This window comes from Centruroides vittatus, unplaced genomic scaffold (assembly GCF_030686945.1).
Source record: "Centruroides vittatus isolate TY-2023 unplaced genomic scaffold, ASM3068694v2 contig_484, whole genome shotgun sequence".
NCBI classification, from domain to species: Eukaryota; Metazoa; Arthropoda; class Arachnida; order Scorpiones; family Buthidae; genus Centruroides; species Centruroides vittatus.
In genome coordinates, this window is record NW_027122274.1 from 618,224 (window position 1) to 635,553 (window position 17,330).

The following is a 17,330-nucleotide window of genomic DNA, read 5'->3' on the forward strand; positions in this document are numbered from 1 at the left end:
GTAAATTGGATCCAAATAATAAATTTTCTACGTTGTTAATGTAGAAATACACTAGAAACCATTAGAATTTCTTTATATTATGCGTTGCAGTTATTATGATTTTCAATAAAAATCATAATAACTGCAACGTTGGCAATGACAAATCTTCAAAAATCATAAAGTCCGAGTTTCTCCCAAACCCGCACTATTTATGAAAATCGTTACCATTTTTATGGGATTTCTTGCCCATGATGGCCGATTCCAATTTGAATTAAAGTAACAATTTTTGACAAAAGTTTTCTAGGCCTATAATATACAGCAGCAATTTCCAATTAAAGTTTAAAAAATTCTCTAAAATAATGACGTTAAAATTTTAAAATAACGTTATTACAAATATAAGATGACACCTACAGTACAAAGAGGAATATAATACATTAAAATATACAGCCTCTACAATATTTTGTGCATAAATTTTAGTTCATTTAATATGACTTATAAATAAACTAGCAGGTAAGCCCGGCGTTGCTCGGGCAAAAGTAACGATAGCAAAGATTAAGATTATTACGTTATAGTCACAAAAAAGAGAGTAATTTCATCAACAAACTAAATATTTATAAAGAAAGGTCGAATTTGAAAATCGAATGTTCTGATATTGTTCGATTTTCACGACGTGTTCTGATTATATCGTTCGATTTTCATCGAATGTTCTAAAGAAGAAAAGTCGAGAAAAACCGAACTAATCTGTTTAAATTTGAAAATCGAATATGTTCTAACGTATTACTTTTTTTCTTTTTTTCCCCCTCCAGCGCCCGTAAATCTTGCACGTCGTTTTCTCTTGTTCTCCATTGTTTTAACACTTCCATTGTTACTTAACACTTTGGTACTTAAATCTTGCACCCTGTGTACCGAGTTTCAACTTTCAACTCCTAACCGTTTTAGAGAAAATTAAGATTATTACGTTATAGTCAACCTTACCCTTTTTCACAGAATGCAAGAATTGGGACCCCTGTTTCCAGACTAATTAGAGAATTTTTAGATGGGTCTAAAAATATGTTCGATTTCCCTCAAAAGCGAAAAAACTGCATCTGCGTCTTGCACGTCGCTTTCTCTTAACACTTCCATTGTTGATATTTCCATTGTTGACACTTCCATTCTTGATGAAAGTGTTAAGCCTTAATCTTGTCCCTCTCCCCCGTGGGGAGGAATTTCGAAAAATCCCTTCTTAGTGTGTGTCCTCGTGACGTACCCTAACTGTGTACCAAATTTCAACTTTCAACTCCTAACCGTTTGGGCTCTTAACATTTCCATTGTTACGTAACACTTCCATTGTTGACTCTTCCATTCTTAACGCTTCCATTGTTGACACTTCCATTGTTACTTAACACTTCCATTGTTACTTAACACTTACATTGTTACTTAACACTTCCATTGTTATTTAACACTTCCATTGTTGATGGAAGTGTTAAGCCTTAATCCTGTCCCTCTCCCCCGTGGGGAGGAATTTCGAAAAATCCCTTCTCAGTGTGCGTTCTCGTGACGTACCCTAACTGTGTACCAAATTTCAACTTTCAACTCCTAACCGTTTGGACTCTGCACTGATTAATATTATGTTGGGTTAAGTGAGATATACTCGGTTAACACCGGTGGATGTCGGACCAAAGTCAAGCCATAGAAACCAAAACAGAAATTAAAGAAGTGTATCAGTGTGTGTGTCTGTATTCAGGAATTTTCTCACAATATGACATGTATTCAATATAGTGGCCTTCTGTAGTGTGATGTATGTGTTTCTATTCAATTGTAACGTGCCCAGACTTTTGTGTAGTGTGTGTGGTATGACACCTGTAGAAGAGAGAACAACAAGGTACAATAAGCACCCTATCCATCCTCCACAGATGCCTTATTTCCTGGGCGAGTTCTGTGTACTTGCTGATTTTTTCAGTGCATGCGTTTTGTATATTGTGAGTGTTTGGAATGGATATGTCTATAATGTATGTGATTTTATTGTGTTTGTCAATGAGTGTGATGTCTGGTCTGTTGTGGTAAATTGTTTTATCTGTGATTATGGCTCTGTCGTAGTACATTTTGTGCGTGTTGTTTTCCAATACTGTCTGTGGGATGTATTTGTAGTATGGCTCGTGGATGTCTACTAATTTGTGTTTCTTTGCAAGCTCTGGGTGTATTATATTTGCTACCTGATTAGGTCTGTGTAAATAATCTGTCTGTGCCAAGAGCTTGCAACCAGAGGTGATGTGTTGTATAGTTTCTGGCATGATGTGACATTTTCTGCATGTGTCATTTGTGAGTGTTGTATCTTTGAGTATGTGTTTTCTGTAGTTTTTAGTATTTATGACATGATCCTGTTTGGCAATCATAAATCCTTCCGTCTCCCCAAAGAGGCATCCCCGAGCTAACCAGCTGTTTGACGCGGTTTTGTCAACAAAATCCTGGGCTAGGTCATAAGGATGCCTGCCATGGAGTGCCTTTCGAACCCACGATTGCTTAATGGTGTCTACGCTTTTTATATGTTGTGTTGTGTCCATATGATGTGAGTGTAAGTTTAATGGTGTGTTATTTGAGTCTGCTAGAGTTACTGCTTTATGTAATTGTAATGTTTCTTGTTTTTTGTAGAAAAACTCTCGCAGTGACTGTATTTGTTTGTAGTGAAGGTTAACTATGTCAATCAGGCCACGTCCGCCATCTTTACGTGAAAGGGTTAATCTTTCTGTGGCGGATTTAGGATGATGTTGTTTATGCTTAATAAGTGTTGTTCTTGTTTTCCTTTGGAGTTGCTTAAGATCTGTGTGAGTCCAATATATAACTCCAAAAGAATATGTGAGTACTGGGATGACATATGTGTTTATTGCTTTAACTGTGTGTTTTGTATTTAATTGTGTTCTGAGAATAGCATTTAACCTACTTTGGTATTCTTTAATTAATCTTTGCTTTATTTGTGTAAGTTTTGTTAGTTTGGCCTGTTGGAATCTTAAATACTTGTAGAACTCGCCCTCTTCCATGGATTCAATAACGTCTCCATTTCCAAGTGCAAAATCTTCTTTCTTCAGGATTCCTTTTTCTATGTGAAGTGTTTTGCATTTATCTAGGCCAAATTCCATTTGTATGTCCTTGGTGTATGAATGTGTGATTTGTAGGAGTTGATGAAGTTGTTTTTGTGTGGATGCATAAAGTTTTATGTCATCCATGTACGTACATGAGATGTGACAGTGTAAACTGTGTTGTTTTTTCATGTCTGATATTGTAACCATATTGCGTGTTGTTTAACATGTTGGATAATGGGTTCAGGGCTAAGCAGAACCAGAGAGGACTCAAGGAATCTCCTTGAAAAATTCCTCGCCTAATAAAAATTTGGTTTGTTTGTATGGAAGTGTTATGAACCCTCAGATGTAGTGTTGTTCTCCAGTGCTGCATAGTGTTTTGAAAGAATGCAATGAATGATGGATGTATTTTGTACATGTGTAGAATATGTAGCAGCCAACTGTGTGGAACACTGTCGAATGCTTTTCTGTAGTCTATATATGCCATGTGTATGTTTCTGTGTTGTTTGTGTGCTTGCCGTAAAATGACTGAATCTATGAGTAACTGTTCTTTGCATCCCCTGTGGTTTCTACGACAACCTTTTTGTTGTTCTGTTAGAATGTCGTGTTCTTCAACATGTTTGTATATTTTGTTTGCAATACAGGATGTCAATAATTTGTACAGTGTTGGAAGACATGTAATTGGTCTGTATTGTGTGGGGTCTGTGGTATTGTTGTTTTTAGGTTTCATGTAGGTGATGCCCTGGGTAAGAAAATTTGGCATGTCTTGTGGATTGATGATGATGTGTGTTAGATGTTTAGCTAGTTCCTGGTGCAGTGATGTAAACTTTTTGTACCAGAAATTGTGAATGTTGTCTACACCAGGTGTCTTCCAGTTGTGTGTTCTGTTAACTGTGTATTGGAAATCATATATGCTTATTTCAACACAGGGCATAGTTGGTATGTTGTGCAAGTTTCTGTTCTTTTCCTTGATCCAATCTGCATCAGCATTATGCGTGACAGCACTGGACCAAAAAGAGGACCAATATGTTGTGAGTTCTTCTTCTGTTGGTGTGCCACTGTGCTGTGTATCAGTGTTTGCTTTGTTATTAATTTGTCTGTAAAAGAGTTTTTCATTGTTTCTAAATAATTTATTTTGTTGTTTTCGTAGTGTACAGTACATGTTTTGTATCGTTTGAGTCTACGTGCTTTGGCAGCATGTTTCTGTTTTAGTGTATCAATGTATTCTGTAATGCGTGTGTTGTGATGTTCGTGTTTTGTGTGTGTTTTTATTTTCTTGAAAATGTTTTTGAGCTGTTTGCTTAATTTGGGTGTTATGTTGTTTTTAGTGTATTGTGTCAGCCTGCCTAATTGCTGTCTAATGTCATTTATTTGTGTTTCTATTCTTCTCTGCCAGGCAGGCTTGTGATAGAATTGTGTTTTCTGTGTATTTGTCTGTGATTGTACTTTCAGTCCATGGTGTGTCACTACTGTGACTGCCCCAGCATAAACTAATGTATGAATGTCTGCGAGTGTAGAAATTGAATGAATGTAGTGTGGTAGTAAGTGAGTGTTTACATAATTTAGTGTTTTTCCTACTTCCTTTGACGTGTTTATTTTTGGTATTCGTGGTCGTTGTGTGGGATCTGTGCCTGTATATTTAGTGAGTGTTTCCTGAAATATAAGTGAGAGCGTATTAACTAAATTCAAGTCTATGTTATCAGTGATGGATGAGGAAGTGTCTGTAGTATCATTAGTGGTAATTGTTGTATGTGTGTTATTATCAATGCTTGTTGCTGGATTATCCTGACAGGTTACATGATCTTCATTAATGTTAGATGTTTCTGTCTGTTGATGTATTTGATCAGCAAACTGTTGTTTGAAAAGTTCAAGTGTTGTTTGTGGAATAAGGTTGTTGTGTATAATTGTTCTTTTTTGATCAACAACCCTTTGTTCAGTGACAGTGAGATGAGGATATTGTTGTGTGAATTTATGGTGTAGTTGTTGTCTGTATGCTGTCATGTTTGTTTCAAGTTTTGTGATCGTGTAATAAGTACGGATTATAAACTCGTTCATTTCTACTGTCCATTTCATCCGTTGGCGTGGTTTTCCAGCCTTTGTGGTCTGTGGATGCATTGCCACAGAAACACCAAGGCTGGGTTGGTTCCTCACATCTGTTGAGGGCATTGCAGTAGCCATGCTTGGGCCGGTGCTGCTTTCGCCACCGGTAACCAAGGGAGACTGTGACCTATTTTTCGAACGTGAGCCTCTGCCTAACCCACGAACGCGGACCTTGTTAACCCGGGCGACGTCCGAGCCGGTATCACACTTTGATCTAGTTATACCATAATAAATATCTCCACAGAATGTGGGTGTGGTCACTCTTAGCTTCATTTCTCCCTATAGACCTTACTGGCATGGGTGTCCCTACTAGGAGCTTGTGCTCCAGCCTGCATTGCCCTATGGATCAGTAAAATTACTGGGCTCTCTCACCACGTCCAGGTGGTGACCATGGGAGAGTTATTATTGTTATTAATATTATTATTATTATCATCATCATTATCATCATCATCATCACCATCATCATCATCATCATCATCACCAACTCGTCTCGATTATATATATAGATGAATAGTAAAATTGCCGATAATTTTCTTCTTTATGAACGTTATATGAATCTGGTCTGAAGTGGGACTCAAAGCCTATGTAGAGTAGATGACGTCACGATTATGGTGTCTATACATCTCTAACAAGAAGACTGCTAAATTTCTTATCAACTTATTAATTTAATTTATTTTGCTTCTGTTATTCTTTCCTTGTTCAAAATTCTCCGACTTTTCTTTTCTTAATGGCTCCTTTCTATTATGCGACAATCTACGTGCGGGAATTGAGAGCATCAGATTGATCTTTATAAATATTTATAATTGAGGGCAAGACAATTACAGTGAGTAAAAATATTTTTCATTATCGGGTTTGAATAGATATACAGTACAAAATAAGATATTTGTTGTGTACAGTAAGCGTTTCAACTTTAAATTTTTTTTAGTATGATATAAAAATACGTTGAGAGAGATGATTTGCTAGTACAGAAATATTTAAAGACTAGTAGATGAACCCGGCGTTTTTCGGGCAAAAAATAACAACAATAAAGGTTAAGATTATTAGATTATTTCTTACTTCTAATCCTTCTATTATATTATATTATATTATAGTATTTGATTTATATTTACAAAGGTTATCTTACGTAAGAGTTTTTTCATACAGAGTCCCCAATCTAACACATTTTAAAACTTCTTTAAATTGTGTACAGTAGAAGAATAAAAACTTTTAAAAATGTGTTAGATTGGTTATTCGGTGTGATAAACCCTTACATAAGATAACCTTTATAATTATATAGCCGATCTTACCCGTTTTCACCGGATGCAAGAATTAGGTCCCTCTCTTCCAAATATAATTAGAGAATTTTTAGATGGGTCTAAAAATATGTCCGATTTCTCGCAAAAACGCAAAAAAAAAACCATCTAAAGTAGTAAAATAGAAGCCGAGTTCTTCAGGGTAATACTTATTATTATTTGGAATTGCGAAAAACTTAAAGGTATAAGAACGCAAAGAATTTCTATAAATTTTTCGGGGAGCAATCAGTCCTCAGTACGCCACCATCCAGCCTCCTCATTATGTGTCTGATCGAATCCAAGATGAGTGTACAAAAAGTGGGACTCTTAGTGCCCTTAAGAATCCCAATAAAAACTATACTAAGAAATGTATTAGAGAATAAAAAATGTAGGATATTTTTGTATACTATTCCCAGAAAAAGCAGTGTCCTTTAATTGAGGTGATAATATATCAATAGACATATTATTTTTCCGGATTCGGACACAACCCAGTGTCCATTAAACCGATGTTTCACTGAACAGTGTTTCTTCTCAATTTCATATTTAACTTTATAATATCGTATAAAAAATATTTAATTTTAATTGATAATATACTAATTCTAATAAATCAATAACTCTGTTGATGATATAATATTTTTTAATTTTAATTTTCTAACTAAATATTTGAATGTTCAGTCAAATTATTAACTCTAGTATCTTTAATAACAGGTTTTGATAGAAAAATTGTTGAGATCGTGCAGTGATCTGAGTAAAATATATGTTTTGGTAAGGACGAAAAAACAAAAAGAACCTACAGAAAGACTGAAAGAATTTATAGAAAACAAAGTAATATAAAATTCTATAAAATTTGAAGAATTTTTCATGTTTTTAATAACTTTTTTCTTACATTTACTTTGAAGATATTTAGCAGATTGAGAAAGAATAATATCAAATTTATGGACAAAATAGAATTTATCCCTGGAGATCTGAAGCATGAAAGACTAGGATTATTGCCCTGTCATCGCCAGCTCGTAATCGATCGAGTATCCATCATATTCCATTTGGGTGCATTAATAAGATTTGACGTTAATTTGAAGTAAGATTATTTTCCCGAATATGAAGTAAAGTGAAAGTAGATTATTTAATACTTATTTTATGAAATTAAAAATATTATGCTTTAATTTTGTCAACAAAAGTATTCTCATGATTATATTTTTTTTTTAAGTTACACCACAATACAAAAATTTGATCCACATTAAAAGCGAATCTGCGTTATGCGAGTTTATAAATTTCGCTATAACAGATAAGGAAGGTGTGATAATCTTATTTTTCGGATGCAGAATTAGAGTTGTATGATTTATAAATTAGCTTTTGGTCGCGTTATAAGCGATTTTGCATTGTATAGGGCCGGATTGTATCAATATTATAATATATTTCAGATTTTTAATTTCAGTTTGTACTGAAATATAAAAATATCAGAAAGACATTAAAACTTTAATTTATTAAATTGAACTTTGCCTGTTAAAAATCGATTACAGCTTACTTCGATATCACGTAGAAAGAAAAGTTATTTACAATGTTTTATCACTTTCTCTATTATTAAATGTTCTGCATTACATATAGATCAGAGCATTATAAAAAAGTTAACATTAATAAGTTACCTATTATTTAAAAAATCATAACGGAAAAATTGCATTAAAACTGTTTCTGATTCGCTGGACAAATTGAGTCGTAAACGTTGCAAAGTGTTCAAATTAAATACATTTTTAACATCAAAAATGATTTTTGTTACTTTAGAAATTCGCTTAAATTTTCTATTTGATACATATGTGGAATCTAAATAGATTCATTTTAATTGATACTTAGCTAAACGGCAAGAGATAAGAGAACAATTTTCTAAAATAAATCTTTATGATTTTTCATAAGCAATTTCTATTAGACTTAATTTCATTCTTCACTTATGTTATTGAACTATGATTTTATTTGTAATCGAGTCTGCATGCAATCGATAAATTAAAAATCATAAAAGTTTATAATTGTTAGAATATTGTGGAAAAAATTCAATGACTTTTAGGAAACATTGTCGAGAGAAACAGGCGCCATTAGGAACAGCAATCGGTAAGTCATTTAGCAAGTTAGAAGCAACAGGTTAGGTTGTTAATAGCGAGGTTGAGGCCGAATGTCGAGCATGATTCCACTGACGTTCCAAACGCCATTGTCAAACTTCTAGGCTTACAGGAAAACGGCGCTGAACGTCGACGTACACATTTTCGCGTTTAAAACTTCGGCCTCAACCTCGCTATTAAAGCTCGTCACAGACGTAGAAGTGCGTTTACACTAACAGTAAAAGTGATTACTGCCGGCACTGGAAAAAATACTTGCAATAAATGGTTCATTTAAAACGGATACATTTCAAATTGTTAACATCATTCTGGATTTACTCCGTGACCATTTTCAACATCAAGCGCTATTTAATGAGTAACCGGGAACTTTTTATTTGGATACCATCTACGTGTTTATTTATTTTTATGTTTTGTAGCTAACCTCTATTAAATCATCTTCAATTTGCGGAATCTCTTATAATTATCTCATACTATTCAATAAATTAAACAAGTTAAAACAAATAAATTATTGATTTTTTATTATAATTTTGATTTATTTACTTTGCTTTTAAAAAAGCTAATTAATAATTTCATTTCAGGAACACTCTGATGAATAATTTTTACTCAACTAAAAGTATAATTGATTTAGCAAAAGAAGTTAAAAATTTAGAGGTAAAAATATATAATTATTTTTTATTTTAATTGCAATTATTTAATATTATTGAATTATTTATAAACGATATTATTAGAGAAATATTCCACGTTATATTTTCATATAGGATATAACTTAATAAAATTATTTTAATCCAGAATTATAAAATAGACCGAATTGTATTGTTGAAATATATTTAATTAATTAAACTTAAATTTTTCTGTATTTTTTTTTTTTTTTTTTTATTTAATTGGGAAATGTCGAGTAATAATTTATTTCAACATTTCTCCAATTTAGTATATTTTTTAAAATAATTTTTGTTACCGTTTGATATTATAATGTAGAACATTATGTGTTAATTTCAAATTATTTAAATTCGAATTTATTATGTATGCTTTTATTAACTATTATATTAAAATTAACTATTACTTTGCTCGAAATACTTATATACCTGTACGACCATATTTCCGTTTTGAACGGGGCAGTCCTGTTTTTATATTTTTAATTGTCTTAATGTTTGTAATGCTTGTAATCATAATGTAAATAACGTTATTTTTAATTTAACAAAGCATTATGAACGTTAAAAAATAATACTAAATATCAATATTATATTGTACACATATCAGTAGTGTATTATTAAATAATATCTACGAAAGTTCTTTCGTCACATCACTCGGATTGGAAATTCATTGCAATAGCATACACTTCAACATCGAAATTTGCCTATAGGAAATAGTGTTTCAAATAATTTGATATTGTTTTTATACGAAAGTAAAATATCTACTTATAAAAATCAAAGATGTCTTTATTAAAGAACTTCAAAGAGAATTTATATTTACAAAACTGGATAAATCGCGCAGACTATGCCATGCTTCTGAAGTTCGCTTTTCAGTTTCACGTGTACAAAAAAAAGAGATCTTTTAAGGGAAACTGGCCTCTATTTGAGCGTTTTCGACTTGAAGAAAATTCGAAAATCTTCACGAGCCAGTCCACCAGCCCAAGCATGAACCCGAGCCAACTATTAGCTTTTATGAATCACATCTGTTTAGCCAGTGGTGCAACGACGTAGCGTGGATTCTACCTGGAAAATTTGTGCAGCAATTTCGACCGAGAGTCGATACCAGATTGTTCACAGCGTCAGTTTGGAACGCAATCGCACAGTCTTCTGGCCGAATTCGACGTGTGAGAAAAACAAATAATCTTTAAAATTGGTTCTTGAAAGCGCCGCCATGCTGCTAAAGTAAGAACGCAAAGTGCAAAGACAATAATAGCGAGGTTGCGGCCGGTTTTCAAAGAGAAAACGTGTACGTCGGACGTTCAGCGCCGCCATCCTGTAAGCCTAGAAGTTTGGCAATGGCGTTTGGAACGTCAGTGAAATCATGCTCGACGTTCCAAACACCATTGTCAAACTTCTAAGCCTACAGGAATGCGACTCTGAACGTCCGACGTACACGCTTTAGCGTTGAAAACGTCGGCCGCAACCTCTAATAAAACGCTTACGGTATCGCTTCGACTTATCTTCGAAGCATTTATCTTTACCGCTTACAAGATAGCGTCGCTCGACGTTCGATGTTCACGTTTTAGAGATGAAAACTTCGGCCGCAACCTCACTATTATAAAAAAATTTCTAAAGCTCGTTGCTTGACGTTTTTTAATAATTGAATATATAATCACTAAGGTTTGGCTCCATGGAGAACTTGTCATACACTGTTGACGCAGCCGGAGAAATCACACAGAAGTGGGTGGACTCTGGTTTCTTATAATAAACTGACTGCGTCAATAATTTTGTGATAAATCTTCCATAGAACCAAAACTTACCGATTACATATTCAATTATTGTAATATAAGAACAAAAAAGCAAACTACTAATTTGATTTTTTAATTTGTTAATATATTGTGTCTACTATTTCTATACTATTTATGAGTTAGCGATCACAAAGGTGGAAATTTTATTGAATTCGTTCGCATTAAAAACTTTTCGAATTCAGCTCGCTTCCTCAAAATTAAATCATGAATATGCCATTGGTATCATCAATTTTTAATGTTTCAATGAAAACCGTAGACTTTACTATACACTTAACTCTGCTTAAGAGAACTTGGTAATTGTTTATAGTTTGAGATACATACACCTATTTCGAGGTCTAGTCTGAAGTTTACACTAAGTATTAATAATAACAATTAACGTCAATGTTCCTTCTGCTTACTAACCATAAGTTTCAATAAAATATAAGTAAATTTAGCTGAGTTTTGTATTTAGAATTTTAGAATTTTTTAGTTTTAAAGCTACTGTGTATACTTTTGTTATTTAGGTATTGGTACATTTATCTACTGCGTTTTGTAACGTTCATGAGAAGTATTTATATGAAAAAATATATCCAACCAGGTATTCAAGTAAGAAAATTTTAGATTGTTTAGAGTAAGTCAAATCCTAATTACTTATAATGAAAGATATTTTAAATATATTAAAATTATATACAATATTATATATTAGATGGATGGACGATGAAGCATTTGAAAGTTTAAGGAAGAATTTTTTGTATCGCCATCCAAACAATTATACTTATAGCAAATGTTTAGCCGAACAACTTCTTAAAGAAGAGGGGGATGGCCTTCCTATACTCATAATTCGCCCTTCTTTTATATTACCAACTGTAAAAGAACCAATAGAGGTATATTTAATCTTCTAGCTTTGATTTGAAAATATTACCAGAGGATAAAAAAATCTTTGTATGTTAAATTTTAGGGATGGATAGATGTATGGAACAGTCCAGTTGCAGTAGCTATTGCGGCAAGTATTCTTAAAATAATTAATTTTCACTTTTACTGTGTAGTATAAAGATATAATAATTTCTTTTCAATTTTCAGTTTGGTATGGGATTCTTGAGAATTATTCGCGCTTTTATGAATAATACTTACGATGTAGTACCCGTAGATATTTGTGCAAGTACAACTATAGCATCAGCTTGGTTTTATATTAATCAAAAGTAAGTAAGTATTCAATAATATTTTTAACTTTACTAAATGTACTCAGAATTTGAATTCCTATTTAGCTATAACGAATTAGTCATCTGTCATTGTACAACTTCGATGCTTAACCCACCTAAAAATAGTGAAATCTTCAATATGACGTTTAAACTAGTGGATAAATATCCTCTATGCCAGGCATATCGTTATCCTAGAATAATTGTTACAGAAAATTCATTTATCTATAATATTGGTAAAGTGTTTCTACACTATCTTCCCGCAATATTTGTCGATGGAGGAAGAGTTATATTAGGAAAGAAACCAATGTAAATATTATTTTAAATTTATATTTTTATATTTTACTCCATGATACAGTATCCTAAAACTCAATTTTTTAACAGGTTAGTGAACTTATATAAAAAAGTACATTTAAAAATGAAACAAATGGATTATTTTCTGGATAAAGAATGGAAATTCGACGTTTCTAACTATAAAAAGCTTTTAGAATCGCTTTCAAAGGAAGATAAACAAGTGAGTAATTTTATTTCTTAGACATTTCTACGCTCCAAATGACTATACATTTGAAAAATGTTTGAATATTCATAGTAAAAATTTAGACTACTAAAATCTGAGTCTAAAACGAAATATTACATTGATATATTTTTTATATACTAATATACCTCATTTATTAATGTAATAGCGAGGTTGAGGCCGAAGTTTTAAACGCGAAATCGTGTACGTCGGGCGTTTCAGCGCCGCTTTCCTGTAAGCCTAGAAGTTTGACAATGAAGTTTGGAATGTCGAGCATGATTCCACTGACTTTTTAAACGCCATTGTCAAACTTCTAGTCTTACAGGAAAGCGGCGCTGAAACGCCCGACGTACACGTTTTCGCGTTTAAAACTTCGGCCTCAACCTCGCTAATATTATTATATATTATAGTCCGCGCAAGAAAGCGTAGACACTAGGGTTTCTCAAACGGGATTCCGGGATTCCGGTTGTTTTTTTAACCCGGGAAATAACCCGGGAAATTTTTCTTATCCCGGGAAATCCCGCAAATTTCTTAAAAATTCACTTTTTTCTGATTTTACGTTAAGGTTGAGGAAATTTTGCAAATAGAAAGTATAATTAACTCATAAACTGTCAGAATACATTTGTATTTATTAATTTTAAACCTATTTATTAGTCTTTTTTTTTAATTTTTGCTCGTTATGGCACGTCACAAATGGTCAGTAATCAATACGTAGCTTATTTGTGGCAGGACTCTCAAAATTCTTTACTATTATTCCAGTAATATCTGGAATAATTGTGCTTATGCTGTCTTAATTTTTAATCATGCCCAGTAACTTCAATGACTGCGTAACGCCAAGTTGTGCAAATTGGGCAAGGATACAAACGAGTACGAAGTCAGCGAGTATGAAGTTTTTCTTCATAATCTGATTATTAAAGACAAACGAACTGCCGAATTATTGGGCTATGATGTTTCTATTAAAGTAGTCGAGGTAGACAAATCAAGAATACTAGGGAACAAAAGAAGTACTACAATCTCAAAAACAAACTAGAAATCTTTCAGGATACAGGTGAAAAACATAATATTTGTCTTCTCTTAAATGCATTAAACGCGATTCCAATCACATCAATTGAATCGGAAAAGGCATTCTCGGTAGCAAGACTTTCCATTACTAAAATAAGAATTAGATTGAGTGATCGGAGTATTGACCATCTTTGCTTTTTAAAATCTTATAAAAATTTACAATATTTTGTATTATATTTTATTTAAAAAATCAAAAATTACCTTCTAAGTTAGAAGTTCGATCTAAATTCATTTTTCTTTAAATTTTCAACTCAATTCAAAGTCATTTTTTGTTGTTGTATGCAGTTTCCAGCAAACTTTAATAAATTTTTTCTATTTGTGAAAATTTCTACGTAATTCAAAGGTAATTTTTAATATATATCTTACACAGCATTATTAATATGATTTTGGAGGTTGCAGAACGTATTAAATTACTTTAAAAAACGAAAAATAATTATATCATTTGATTTCATGATATTTTGTATATCTTAAAAATAATTAATTTTGTCCCGGGATTTCCCGGGATCCCGGGAAACAGTTTACTTTTTATCCCGGGACAAGCAAAAGACCGGGAAATGAGAAACCCAACTAGACACGAATGGGCCTAAGCTGTAAGGATCTACGTCGCAGACAAAAGGATATCTCTTTCATTGCGTGGACTATAATATATACAAATTTTTCAAGTGATTAGTTTTTAAATCAGTGATTCACAACCGGTGTACTACAGCACACTATTTTGCACAGCTATACATTGAGAATTTTGGCATCATTTTAACACATGACATGCTCTCTCAAGAAATTTATTGTATTGTAGCGGGAAGAAGGTTTAATGCATGACTTATAACAGATGAGGGTTCACTTCTAATCAGAATGAAACAGTGTTTGGAAAATCAAGTGCCACCTCCTGGAAATTATTTTCAAGGCATAACTGAAGCACTAAAACTCCGTTCCATTGGACATATTTTTGTGTTAATAAATCTGTTTTTGATGAAACATATAGATGTAAAGATTTTCTAAAAGCTTTTAGGTGTTTATGTGGCACGCTGTATAATTTCATACTTTTTGCATTGTAAATTCTATTGGAGATCTAAAAGAATTATTTCGCATTTATTTTCTCGAGAAAATAAATTACGAAGTGTTTGAAACAAATTGTATTTTTATAGTTTATATGTTCTTAGTTTGACAAAACTAAGCGCACTTATAAAATTATTTCAGTTATTTAATTGCGATGTTCGAGGTATCGAGTGGTTGAATTATTTAGAAATAAGCGTGAAAAACAATCGTTTATTTCTGATGAACGAAGATGAAGACTCGCTTCCTCGGGCTCGAAAACATCTTTCTAGGTAAGTCAATTCTATTAGACTTTATAGTTACTCTTTAATATTACTTAATTTTATCTTGAGGAAACCGTGTTTTATGTTTTCTTTCTTGCGTAGACACAATGCAGTGACAGTTGATTTAAAACATTGGGCAAATTTTCATCCTTTATTCGGTTGGAACGCTTTTTACATTGCGCGTTTCGGGCCGATGCCCCTCTTCAGCCAACTTAAAATTGTCTGTACGTGTTACAAATACATGTGTACAAACAATACTTAATTTATTTCTTAATTTATTAGCAGAAACTAGTTGTACATTTTTGCTAATTACTTACATTTTAAATAGTACTTTTCCTGTTAGCAATAGCGTCATGTCGGTTATCTATCTAACTTCGTTTAGGAAAAAATATTTTAATTGAAATTACGTGATGTTCAGTGCAAACTGGAAGTGGCTATATAGTTAATTGGGGCCTCCTGCCCCTATGTTTTTCATATCTGGTCACGATTTTCATCTATCTAACACCGTTCTTGAGATTAAGGAAGGACAGCAGACAGTAGGAATTTATGTCTGCAATTTTTTTCAAATCGCAGCCCAATCAGAGTTTCCGATTTTCTGGGTTCGAGTTTTCCGTCCAAACGCTTATAGACTTACTTATCTCGTTTGAAAAATACTTCTTTTCTTAAGTAGTGTGCAAAATTTCAAAATTTTATATAAAGCTGTTGCCGAAGTATAAGCAATTGAAAAATGCAAAAATTGCCAAAGGAGCTGTACTTTCTTCTTTTCTTCATCCGCACAGCAGATGCTCCCAGGAAAAAAACTACTTGGTATTGAAAGCTCAAATTATAAACCTAAGCATTTTTCGTTATCAGCGAGGAGCTGGTGAAAATTCCGTGTCGAAAGGTTAAAGTTTACGGGGTTCCTCATAGAACTATTCTCCTTTAATCGCTTAATTTCACGCTTGTAAAAATAAAATTGCACCTAAACGAATGTCTTGATAGTAATAACACAATTAATATCCGAGCAAAAAAATTGAGATGTAAAAAATTATGAAAATTTGGATTAATAAAGTCAAATTTTTTAGGTTTTTTTTTTGTAAAGATAAGCTTATCTTTACCAAAAAGAAAACTCCTAAGAAATAAAATTTGACTGTCATCCAAATTGTCATACATTTTTACTTGGAGCAATATTTTTATATCTCAAATGTTTTTGCTTGGATATACACATAAATTGGTATACCGGTATATCTACATAAACATAATATAAATATAAACATATAAACATAAATACAAATAAATAAATTTATATTTATGTTTAGAGAAGGTAGATAGCGCATTAAGTACTATTTTCAAGAAACGTAGGCTATCTACCTTGTTAACCAAGATTACTTGTGTATAATGTCGTCTATAAATTATTGTTGTAAATTGTTAAAAAGAAAAATTATAAATCGAATAATGTGATAATTGTGATATTAATTATTGTTTCAGACTGTACTCTATAGAATTAGCAACCAATATTTTATTAGTAGGGATACTTGTGTATCTGATGCCTTCAGGAATGTGGATGGCCATCGGTGATTTCGTATGCAAGATATTTTATTAGTTTCTTATCGAAAACTTTGAAAATATAATATTTTAAGCAAATTTATGTTAAACACATAAGTTTTAGACGATTGTATTATTTAAAATACTCAATATTGTGTATGTCTTTAATAATATAATATAATAAGATCATTTTAAACTATATGTTTTAATAATGAATTTCTTTCGTTAAATGTTAAATTACAATTTTTAGCGAAAAACAATATAATAATATAATAAAAACATAATAATCAAAAAATTTTGTATTTAATTAGGCCTATATCTTTTAATTTTTAAAAAATTATTTCATTTAACCAAAATGTAAAAAAAAACTGTTTTCTAAATTTGGATTTTATTAAATTAAATAATTTGTTTTTCTTGATTTATCATAACTCTACTGATAGTGTTACTTTATTCAAATTTTCTCAATATGCAACTTATCTTATAATGGTGGATAGAAATCATCTTTTACTTGTAACTTTTTGCACTTTAAATTAACTTAAAAACAAGTAAAACTAATAAAAGTAACACAGAAAAATATGTAAATAAAATATACTTTAATTATTTCTTTTAGTAAGTATTCTTAAACCATGAATAAGTTTCAATTATTTACAATTTCACATTTCATGTTGGTAGTAATAATCTACGTGAAACTGTTTTCGTACGCGAGTTTATTTAGTAGTTATTAATCTAATTAAAGCTATTTTAGCAATCTTAAATAAATAATTAAAATGAATGAAAACTTTAAAAACTCTTAAATTTAT

The 17,330-nt window shown here is 32.0% G+C and overlaps 1 protein-coding gene across 1 annotated transcript in view; it reads left to right on the top strand.

Moving 5' to 3' along the window:
* LOC136977941 (fatty acyl-CoA reductase 1-like) overlaps positions 1-16,588 on the top strand; it is a 32,083-nt gene extending 15,495 nt beyond the window's left edge. Inside the window, exons 13-23 of the mRNA XM_067273556.1 lie at positions 7,112-7,228; positions 7,303-7,478; positions 9,084-9,156; positions 11,446-11,552; positions 11,628-11,805; positions 11,880-11,966; positions 12,002-12,120; positions 12,187-12,426; positions 12,502-12,631; positions 14,888-15,015; positions 16,474-16,588. Coding sequence (XP_067129657.1) covers positions 7,112-7,228; positions 7,303-7,478; positions 9,084-9,156; positions 11,446-11,552; positions 11,628-11,805; positions 11,880-11,966; positions 12,002-12,120; positions 12,187-12,426; positions 12,502-12,631; positions 14,888-15,015; positions 16,474-16,588 — 1,470 coding nt within the window. The remainder of the gene's footprint in view (positions 1-7,111; positions 7,229-7,302; positions 7,479-9,083; positions 9,157-11,445; positions 11,553-11,627; positions 11,806-11,879; positions 11,967-12,001; positions 12,121-12,186; positions 12,427-12,501; positions 12,632-14,887; positions 15,016-16,473) is intronic.
* The last annotated feature ends 742 nt before the right edge of the window (positions 16,589-17,330 follow it).